Raw genomic sequence first — 11,356 nt, 5'->3', positions numbered from 1 at the left:
GGACTTCGGGTCGTGGCTAAACCTGTCTCTGCGGTCCAGCCTGGGTCTCGTCATGCTGCCTCCCTGAAGGCTTGTAGTTGACATCTTCGTAGATTCATCTTCTTATTACAGACACATGCATTTCTTAACATTTGGACTACCTATGCTGTAAAATGTATTATCTCTTCGATTTACACACGTCATCTATTGCACGTCTGTCCGTCCTGGGAGAGGGATCCCTCCTCTGTTGCTCTCCCTGAGGATCTCCCATTTTTTCCCTTTAAACTGTGGGTTTTCTCCGGAAGTTTTTTCTTGTACGATGTGAGGATCTAAGGTGTCGTTTTTTCTCATACTGATACTCTGAAGTGTCTCTACTGTAGGCTATTTTTATTATATGTACAGCACTTTGGCTCGACCAAAAATCGTTTATAAATGTGCTATATAAATAAAACTTGATTTGACTTATATGATGAACATTGATGTCTATGTGCCTTATTCTGTATTTGACATAATTGTTTCAATAAAAAAAAAATATATAACTCAATATAATGAGATAGCTAACTCAATATATTGACATAGCTATTCAATATATTGACATAGCTAAGTCAATATTTTGAGATAGCTAAGTCAATATATTGACTTACAGGATTTTCCCCCCTTTTTTTCTGTGGCGTAAACAGGCTTCCAAATTAATATCCCCTCTGTGGGACGGATAGCCTAGTTATTCTGATTCTGATCTCTTATCCTAGTTGTTCTAATGCAGTAACTGCTGGTCAAAATGTGTTTCCAGGTAAGAAGAGCTTTTTATGAAAAGTTGATACATTAACAGGTAACTTATCAATTTGGTAATCACATTGTATTAGAAATGTAACCCAACCCTCGCGAAGCTTCTTTTTTGGGCAGCCCGCGCTCCGGAAAATCATTGAGCTTCCGCTTCCTGTCAAGACTTCCGCTCAGCTACATCACATCATGTAAGCATTGACAGTTTCTAAATAATACGCTAAAACGTGTCAGTGCAAAGATGGTTAGTTCAATAGAGCAAGTCGGTGTTCCGCAGCATATGAACTGTTACAGTGCACTAGTTAAAGAACGTCCATTTATCTTAAACACACAGGCAGAGTACATGTGCTGGGGTTCAGCTCTGCTAACGCTAGCCACCGTGACAGAGCTATCCAGATAGCTTGTAGCTTATTAGCTGGTATCATTATAGTGCATTCATGGGGAACTTAATATGGGGCATTTACGACTAAGTCTCAGGGTAGTAGCTAACGCTGGGCGGGAAGCTACTGCACGTTAGGCTCTTACAACGTGAAAGAATTCAGAGACATGCATCCTAAAGCGCTAAAACGCCTCAATAATACACTACACCGTGACCACAATATACGGGACTGATGGCGGAGGTTGGTCGTTTTCTCAAATTCATTATTCTCTCTCTTACAATCTGGATGATAACATATGCCCCCCGCTGCTTTATAAACATTATTTACAATCTTGTCCGTTTCATAGAATATCTTTTATTGGATTTAATTTATTTATATTTTTCTTAATTAATGCTGCTACCTTTGGAAACCACCACCATGCCGTCAGAACGCAATTTAACGGAATCAGAGTCGCTGTTATTACCGAGTAGCTTTACACAAACGAGGAATTTGTGTTTGTGTAAATGCTGCATTCATAGACCCTTACACGAAAAGAGCAACACACATTACTATTATAAAAGCCATTTAAAAACTATTGTATCAAATGAATAATAATAGAAAAAGTCAATATTACACAAAATATAAATATGTAAGAAACTGAGGACAGTCAAATTAAATACAATATGATACTATATTCAAGTGTAGAGCTGTGCAGATTTAAAAAGAGGTAGTGTGGAGCAGAGATGTGCTAAATGTTGTGCAGGATTTACACTTTTAAAAATAACAGCATTTTGTTCGCATTGATGTGCATTCATGCAAAAGGTTTTTCTGGGGTGGATAATAGTCTGTGTCAGTGGGGGTCTCGGGCCTTGTTAATGGGGCCGTAACGGAGGGGAAGAAGCTGTTCATGTGGTGAGAGGTTTCGTCCAGGGTCAAACAGTTTGTGTCCAGGTGGAGGGGTTGTACACGTATGCTCTCTGAATTAGTAAATAATATATCTATACATCTAATAATGAAAAGTAAATCAAATGAAAACGATCATTGCAAAATGGTTCAGTCTGTTGCTGATGTTTTTGCACTGAATATCATCACCTATTACAGATCCAGCTCCTGTAATATGTCAGTGGCTAACACGCTGTACAGACACAAATATTATTGTACCTGCTGTTCTAATACTCCAATTGTTTTGTAGTGTATCCTAATACAATTCTCATACCAACATGCAGAGTTACTGGCCGCTGTAATCTTTTCTCCTGTCCACACTGGCTGGAGAGAGCCCTTCATAGTGCCTATGGATACATGATCACAGTGGAGACTTGCATTTCATAATGTGTTCTGTTTAAGTTACACATATTGGGATATTGTATTATGAGATTATGTGGCAACTAAATGGAATGATGAATATTTTTAAGATAAAATATACCTGTGCATGCATACGTTGCAGTATAAAGAGGTCTGATAGTTGATTCTTCTGTCAGCAGAATGCCAAAATCAAAGGAAAGACTGCCCTCCACATCTGGAAGTGACTCTGATAGTGAAGCAGAAACCAAGGTTTGTATACATACTGAAGGAGTGGAGTCAACTATGAGTAAAGGTGGCTCGAGCTAAGAATTAATTTCATGAAATAGTGAAATAAATCCAATTGTTGACCATAGTTGACAGTGCTTCCTTTTACTGCTTGTGTCATTCATTCCTTTCTCCAAATCTGCTGATAAAACTTCTGCCTTTTCTATCCATATACAGTTGGCCCTGGATTAGAAAGGATGGGCAAGAATTTGAAAAGTTTGTCTTTTTTTTTTTAGGCAAAAAGAAAGAAGTCCAGTGCACCAGAGAAACCAGTCAAGAAAGTAAAGAGTGGAGAGAGCTCCAAGTCAGGCGGCTCCTCCAAGGGCGGCAGTGATGCTGTAGACAACATGTTCCAGGTGGGGGTCCCGTTGCTCTACTTACATGGAATATTCAAACTCTGCACATTTTTTAATTGCATCTCTGTACTTTTTTATTTCCACAGATCTAGTTTAAATGTAGGTGCTATACTGTGTACACTTTACATTTCTGAAGTTTCAATGCTTAATTGAATAACATTTTATTTAGTTTAGATCTACTTTTATTGATCTGAAGTAGTTAAAGCTGTTACAGCATTACACTGACTTAAAATGCATTCAAATATAAAATAGACAGTAATGAACAGTAGAAACAAAAATATCTATAGTGTTTCAACAGATAGAACTATATGAAATATAAAGAACACGTTTGATTTACTGTATTTGACCAACCTACTACTAAACAAAATATACAAACATAAAATAATATACAGTGGGGCAAAAAAGTATTTAGTCAGCCACCAATTGTGCAAGTTCTCCCACTTAAAAAGATGAGAGTGGCCTGTAATTTTCATCCTAGGTATACCTCAACTATGAGAGACAAAATGAGAACAAAAATCCAGAAAATCACATTGTCTGATTTTTAAAGAATTTATTTGCAAATTATGGTGGAAAATAAGTATTTGGTCAATAACAAAAGTTCATCTCAATACTTTGTTATATACCCTTTGTTGGCAATGACAGAGGTCAAACATTTTCTGTAAGTCTTCACAAGGTTTTCACACACTGTTGCTGGTATTTTGGCCCATTCCTCCATGCAGATCTCCTCTAGAGCAGTGATGTTTTTGGGCTGTCGCTGGGCAACACGGACTTTCAACTCCCTCCAAAGATTTTCTATGGGGTTGAGATCTGGAGACTGGCTAGGCCACTCCAGGACCTTGAAATGCTTCTTACTTCGTTACTTCGTTGCCCGGGCGGTGTGTTTGGGATCATTCTCATGCTGAAAGACCCAGCCACGTTTCATCTTCAATGCCCTTGCTGATGGAAGGAGGTTGTCACTCAAAATCTCACGATACATGGCCCCATTCATTCTTTCCTTTACACGGATCAGTCGTCCTGGTTCCTTTGCAGAAAAACAGCCCCAAAGCATGATGTTTCCACCCCCATGTTTCATAGTAGGTATGGTGTTCTTTGGATGCAACTCAGCATTCTTTCTCCTCCAAACACCTCTAGTTGAGTTTTTAGCAAAAAGTTCTATTTTGGTTTCATCTGACCATATGACATTCTCCCAATCCTCTTCTGGATCATCTAAATGCTCTCTAGCAAACTTCAGACGGACCTGGACATGTACTGGCTTAAGCAGGGGCACACGTCTGGCACTTTAGGATTTGAGTCCCTGGCGGCATAGTGTGTTACTGATGGTAGCCTTTGTTACTTTGGTCCCAGCTCTCCGCAGGTCATTGACTAGGTCCCCCCGTGTGGTTCTGGGATTTTTGCTCACCGTTCTTGTGATCATTTTGACCCCACAGGGTGAGATCTTTCGTGGAGCCCCAGATCAAGTGAGATTATCAGTGGTCTTGTATGTCTTCCATTTTCTAATAATTGCTCCCACAGTTGATTTCTTCACACCAAGCTGCTTACCTATTGCAGATTCAGTCTTCCCAGCCTGGTGCAGGTCTACAATTTTGTTTCTGGTGTCCTTTGACAGCTCTTTGGTCTTGGCCATAGTGGAGTCTGGAGTGTGACTGTTTAAGGTTGTGGACAGGTGTCTTTTATACTGATAACGAGTTCAAACAGGTGCCATTAATACAGTTAACAAGTGGAGGACAGAGGAGGCTCTTAAAGAAGAAGTTACAGGTCTGTGAGAACCAGAAATCTTGTTTGTTTGTAGGTGACCAAATACTTATTTTACCGAGGAATTGAACAATTAAGTCATTAAAAATCCTACAATGTGATTTGCTGGATTCTTTCCCCCCATTCTGTCTCTCATAGTTGAAGTGTACCTAGGATGAAAATGACAGGCCTCTCTCATCTTTTTAAGTGGGAGAACTTGCACAATTGGTGGCTGACTAAATACTTTTTGGCCCCACTGTATACTTAAATTATACAAGTGCGCAAGTTACATTTAAATCTAGTACAGAGGTAGAGTAAAATATGTACAAATTGTTCAGAGTTATTAAAGGGGAAAAGTGAGTGATATCCTGCATTAAATACTATATTTGTGACCCGCTCTATCGAAATCAGTCAAAAGTCGCAACGGCTCATTTAAAAAATAAACGTGGATTTGCGTGAAAAAACTAGTTTTTCTGGGTTCAGGTGTTTTGTTTGATTTTAAATAAACAAAGTCTTGGCTTTCAAAATAGGAAACTTTTATTTCCAAAATCACAAGATAAACACATTTTTGAAGCTTGTAAAGGGAAGATGACAGGCTCCACTCTTCTCTTCCGCAGCGCCGCCCCCTCCTCCCTCCGCTGACATTATCAATGTAAGCGTATAGTAATCATAGATAACACGGCAGGGTCCGTTACTGTTTGTTTTCATCTGATTTCAAATAAACAAAGCCTTGGCTTTCAGAATATTAAACTTGTTTTGGCAAATTCAGATGATTAATACAACTTTGAAGCTTGTAACGGCATAATTACAAGCGGAGAACGGAGTAACGTAACGTCACAGCAGGCATAACAACAGCAACAACAATACACACAAACGCAAAAATACACAAACACACCCACACGTATACACACACTCGCGAGCTTCCCCCAGACCAGTAATCCAAACCAAAATATTTTCCCTCCGTACTACTTTGATCATTTATTAGCCGCTCATAATCAATCAGATCGATGGATTCCAGAGAAATGATGGCTTGGTGACAGTCATATCATGTGACATATTTAGCTTAATATTTGGAGTACAACAACAATCCTGATATCATTAAAACGCTAGGAATCTCCTCTTTCCAGCAGTGTATAACTCAAAATGTGTCTTCGGGTCAATGCGACTGATTTCGATAGAGCAGGTCACAAATGTGGTTGTAATTCTCTATTACAAAAAAATCTCATATAATAGGCACAGTGTCTTGTTGCCTTCAATATTCTACCTTCAGTTTGTGTGTGGACAGAGGTATTGTTCAGTACTTGTTGTATTCTAAAAGCTATAAATCAAACTCCTGAAGAAAAAACGTTTTGTGACGGTCAGTTTGCTTCTTACAGATTGGAAAGATGCGATACGTCAGCGTCAGGGACTTCAAAGGGAAAGTCTTGATTGACGTCAGAGAGTACTGGACAAACTCGGATGGGGAGATGAAGCCGGGGAAGAAAGGTAAGGTTTCATTCATCCACACACAGTCCATATTTATCTGAAACTACACACGAGGGGTGTACCACTGATGAAGTTTGACAGAGCCAAGCTTTTGTTTGCATTAGCAAAGCGAAAAACTACTCTCAGAGATAACAGCTCCCGCAACAGTTTTGTGCATCGGGCTCTGTGCTCGTTTCCACAGTTGGGGGTCATTTGGCTCTCCTGCTGCACAAAATGGACTGATTGCATGCTGCCTACATCCTTCAATAGGCCATTACTATTACATCACAAAGTAACACTGTTGCTGCATATGAAGCAAGAGAGGAATGAGGACATACATTTACTAGTTGTATACATTTGTATGTTTATATTTGTATTTGACCTGTTTATTTCTTCTGCAACACCTGCTCGTAATACAGCTCATACACTTTACATTTCATGCAGCAGATTCAAATGTTATGCTAAGGAACTCAATTGGATTCACGACCGAGCATAAACATGAATAGTGGTACAGTTATACTTTGAAGGTTTTACTAATGGAATGAATTGAAGGCTCATCTTCAAGCCAGCATGGGCAAATGACCGGAGAACTCTACAAACTTCCAGTAGTTCTTTAAGAGCAACAACTACCTTTTGCAAGGGGAATAAAACCATATTTTTGCTTAAAACATGCATCAATGGGCAACTCGGATTTGGAAACCGTAGTCAGGACCCTCATCACCACCGCTAAGCTAAAGGCGGCTAATGTTTGACGTTTGGATTCAGATTCAGAAAACGTAATTATCCATTAAACTTACATATAATGGAAATGTGTATTTCTCACTGCAATAGGATAAAATAACACACACAGTACAATTTACAATTCACACACACAAAAAGAGCAAAATGGCTTCATAAATTCAAATTAATTACATTTTTAATCAATAAAAAGTGGCAGTCATAATAAAAATGGTTTGTTATTTCACTGGATTGGGTCCATTTAAAAACATCTGTTGTATTCAAAACAAATAATGAACTATACATTAAAATGAGGTGATGGTCTTTGTAAGGGTCTCACTAGCACTGAGCTAGCTATCCATCCAGTTAAACCGGTTGAAAGAAAACTCCAGCGCAGTTGTCAGTTTTACTGAAGTCTCTTTACTTGGCGAAACTAAAGACAGAACAGACATAACAGTTTATTATTGACTGCCCGACTGTCGAGCTAAATAAACAGAATACTTCACACAATGAGCTACGGCGCACAAACTGAGAAGCTAATCCGCCTAGCCGCTAGTAGCTTAGCCGCAAGGAATACTCACTGCATTCCTACAAACATAAACATTTTACATACAACATATTCCCATGAAGCCACAGCCTGTCGGACAATAACACTCACAGACGATGCGTGAACCAGCGGGAAATACGAAGCACAGCCCATGGAGAGCAGATGTCCGTTCGTGAAACAACCCAAGCTACACGTGGAGCACACTCGGAAACAAACAAGTTCGTTCTCCTAGCAACAGGAATCGAATAAACCAGTGTTAATTTTGGCAGCTGTTTTTGATTTAGTCTTAAGACGAAAATGGTTATTAGTTTTAGTCACATTTTAGTCATTCCTATCCTTCATAGTTTTAGTCGACGAAAACTCAAAACGTTTTAGTCTAGTTTTAGTCGACGAAAACTCAAAACGTTTTAGTCTACTTTTAGTCGATGAAAAAATTACATTTTAGTCAACTTTTAGTCAAAATGTTTTCTCTCTTTAAACCAATTCAGTTAGGCAAATACAGGTAGGCCTATCTGAAATTGGAATCAATGTGACAGTATCAAGTGTTGAAATTCGTAAAGCAACATTTCACTCTCTTAACACTTTACTTGTGTAATATCTAGGGATGGGTATCGTTAAAGTTTTCTACGGTACTACTAGTCTTATCGATACTGCTTATCGATCCGGTACTTTAAAGTATTCTTGTATTTACTTTTTGTTTAAAGGGAAAAACTAACAAATTGTTAACCGAATTAATTGCTTTTTTAAAATGTGAAATAAATGAAATATATATAATTATGTTAAAATATTGTACTGTACTTGAGTACAATGTTGAGGTACTTGTATTTTACTGGAGTATTTAAATGTGTTGCTACTGTGTTTCTACTCTACAACATGTATATAATACCTTTAGTTACTTTACAGATGTGGATGCATGATGTGAAACCTAATCAAGTGTTACATCAGACTTTAGTTCCACCTGGAGTAAATTCACAAGCTACCCTGCAGTATACAAAGTCATTCAAATTTGAAGGACTCCAGCATGTGTCCCACTACCTTCTGAACGCTCCGTCCCCGGCAGATCTCTGTGTGCCGCTGCAGCATGTCTGTTAGGCCCCGCGCCCCGCACACAGAGAGACACAGGGAGATCGCTCTTCTGGAGTGAAGAGAGCGGAAATAATGATATTGCAAGTTAGAAACGTAAGATACATTTTGACAGACAAGACGGACAATTGGGGGAAAATACCCTGCATTTTGAATGTCCGTTAGTCCACCATTAACACCTTAGTCCCGTCTCGTCAACGAAAACTAAATATACATTTCGTCAAAGTTTTCGTTATCAAGAATCTATTTTTAGCTCGTCATCGTCTCATCTTAGTCATGTAAAAAAGGTTGTTGACGAACATTTTTCGTCATAGTTTTCGTTGACAAAATTAACACTGGAATAAACCACTAGAAAGCAGCAGCGTCAACCAACCACCACAAGGTGGTGTCAAAACACAGCCAAGAAACACATAAATGACAGATATACACCAAAAACACACATCAAGGACAGAACAGTCTTATGCTGCGTTCACACCGGACACAATGCGAATATTCACTTCGCTCCTATCGCATCGCTCTAGTCTAATGCTGCGTTCACACCGGACGCGATGCGAATATTCGCTTTGCATTCCAATCGCTCAAGTTTCACCGCGGCTTGCAGTTTGTTTTATCGCGTCATTCAAAACAAACATACCGTTGACAGCCACAACGATCATCTCTTCCATCTTTACAACTGATCAGCAGCAGCACGTCAGAGGGAATCCCAATGCTGATTTACCTTCACGGGAACGCGTCATGTGAATTTGACGCTCGAGTTGAAAAAATTGAACACTCGCGTTTGACGCGGCACCGTTCAATCGCGTGATTCGCACCGCTTCATGATCGTTGTCGGAGCGAATCTGCGTCTGTCCGTGTCTCTGCATTGACTTTACATGTAATCGCGCCGCCCCCAAACATCGCATCGCATCCGGTGTGAACGCAGCATTAGTAGTCTGATTTAGACACTAATCACCGTAGGGTATTCACTGACGTATTTCATCTCGTAGGACCAAACATTAAAATCTCTACAGCTTGTGTTAACGACACACCTTATTTCAGGCTTCTATACAAATATACATTACAGCAATTGTTGACTCAGAGACAATAGAACAGGAAGTGGTGAAATGCTGACTCATTTTCAGGTTTAAGGAGGCATTCCTCCACCACTATAAACACCTAACCCAGTGATCTGACTTAAGCACCCCTCTGGACCTGTTGATGTTTGAACGTGTTGCGGTTGCAGAGCAGGACTCGGTTTCACCCTCTGTTTCTCGTAGGTATCTCCCTGAATCCTGAACAGTGGAACCAACTGAAGGACCAGATTTCAGAAATTGATGACGCCATAAAGAGATCATAAGCATTCCTTTTGATGTTCTGTGTTAACTCATTATGTTAGTTTGCTAAGCGTTTTTGTAAATAGCCTGTCGATGTTTTCTAATGGGCTATAGTTTTGTAGATCTAGTGGTGTCTGGTTTCTGTGTGTACTTGTTTTTAAAGCAGCTGAAGTAGAGGGTGGGCGGCTGGGTAGATGTGTGATCAATACTGGTGGGTAGAGTCTATGAGTACAGTGATGTTTTTGTATTGAATAAAGAAAAGAGGCACTAGCTACATGTGTAAGTTGCTGTTCAGTTTGAATACCATGAACATTTAATCATAAGATTTTGTTTTCACTGACCTTTGTCATATCTACCACACTATCAGTGCTTATATTTCCAAAAGCCGAGTCCAGTCATGGTGTCCCTGCAGCGAATCATGGTGTCCCTGCAGCGGATATTGGTGGACCATGGGTTATGTTTTAAAATAAATGATTGTGATTATACAACAAGGTGACAAATGTATTTTTTTCAAGAATTGTATAACGCTTATATATGAATACGTAATGACATGCCTTTAATAATTCTCATAGTGAAATTCACGTGTTATAGCAGCAACAGTAATACGAGTGAAACAGGAAAAGAAAGGAAAGAGTCCAAATGAAGATGTAAGTAAAAGTACAAATTAAAGTGGACCTATAATGCTATATTTGAAAAATATATTGTAGGGCCATACCTATACAAAACATGTCTGTGAAGTTTTTTTTTCAAAATACCAAACAGTTCACCCATTGTAGCTGTATAAAACTCCCCCATTACTTGGACTATTCCTTGCACCCCCTAACATAGGCCCAAATGGTTTCAACCATGTTGCAGCACTAACGTGCACTTGTTGTCGTAACAAGATCGCAAAGACACTAGTAGCGATCGGACAAATGAGAGTGTTGTTCATTTTGTGTGTTGTGGACATGCATGTGCGTGCATGAAAATGTAAGTGCATATATTATTGCCTAGTTCTGTTATTGGTGGGTTGATGTTCATAATACAGAGCTTACTCTGCAATAGAAGGCAGTTAACAATAGCCGCTAACTTTGCCATGCTTTGCTATGGGACAGGCCAGCATGAGGTGCGGCCGTACCAGGCAAGCTCCCTGACCTTGCATAATGAACAATGTAACGCTAAGTTGATGCAGGGGCCAATGTATGCAGTGTTCTTTATATTGTAGTTATTATAGAGACTTCATTGTGTGCATTCCTGTATGTTGTTCATGCGTCATTGTTTATAATAGTTAATTATTTTATGTAATAACGTGTCACTTAAATCGCCATTCTGTTGCGGCCTTTGGCCAATAGAGGACAGCATAGGCCAGCTAATAGAGTGGCAAAGTCCCTCCCCTTCCGGTGGACCTCCATGGGACCTTATTTCGGAAAAATTATGTATTGAAGTCAATGGAGAGAGAAATATTATCTTTCAATCCCGTTT

At 39.4% G+C, this 11,356-nt stretch overlaps 1 protein-coding gene across 2 annotated transcripts; it reads left to right on the top strand.

Annotated features, from left to right (window-relative positions):
- Positions 1–864: 864 nt before the first annotated feature.
- Positions 865–10,386, top strand: sub1b (SUB1 regulator of transcription b). 2 transcript variants are annotated; one of them, XM_079686541.1, is made up of 5 exons: positions 865–950; positions 2,600–2,669; positions 2,921–3,040; positions 6,148–6,256; positions 9,839–10,386. In XM_079686541.1, exons 2-5 carry the CDS (start codon positions 2,601–2,603, stop codon positions 9,916–9,918), a joined length of 378 nt encoding a protein of 125 aa, XP_079542667.1. In that variant the 5' UTR covers positions 865–950; position 2,600; the 3' UTR covers positions 9,919–10,386. The 2 variants fall into 2 exon arrangements, with proteins under 2 accessions (XP_079542667.1, XP_079542668.1); XM_079686542.1 differs by having other exon boundaries at positions 894–950; positions 2,597–2,669.
- Positions 10,387–11,356: the final 970 nt, after the last annotated feature.

Source organism: Notothenia rossii, assembly GCF_949606895.1.
Source record: "Notothenia rossii genome assembly, chromosome: 6".
Taxonomy (NCBI): domain Eukaryota; kingdom Metazoa; phylum Chordata; class Actinopteri; order Perciformes; family Nototheniidae; genus Notothenia; species Notothenia rossii.
The sequence above is the reverse complement of the archived record's forward strand: the minus strand, read 5'-3'. Positions and strand labels throughout refer to the sequence as shown.

Coding starts and splice junctions, on each gene's coding strand:
- sub1b (XM_079686541.1), top strand. CDS start 2,601: ATGCCAAAATCAAAGGAAAGACTGCCCTCCACATCTGGAAGTGACTCT. Junction 2,670..2,920: donor ATAGTGAAGCAGAAACCAAG/GTTTGTATACAT, acceptor TTTTTTTTTTAG/GCAAAAAGAAAGAAGTCCAG. Junction 3,041..6,147: donor CTGTAGACAACATGTTCCAG/GTGGGGGTCCCG, acceptor TGCTTCTTACAG/ATTGGAAAGATGCGATACGT.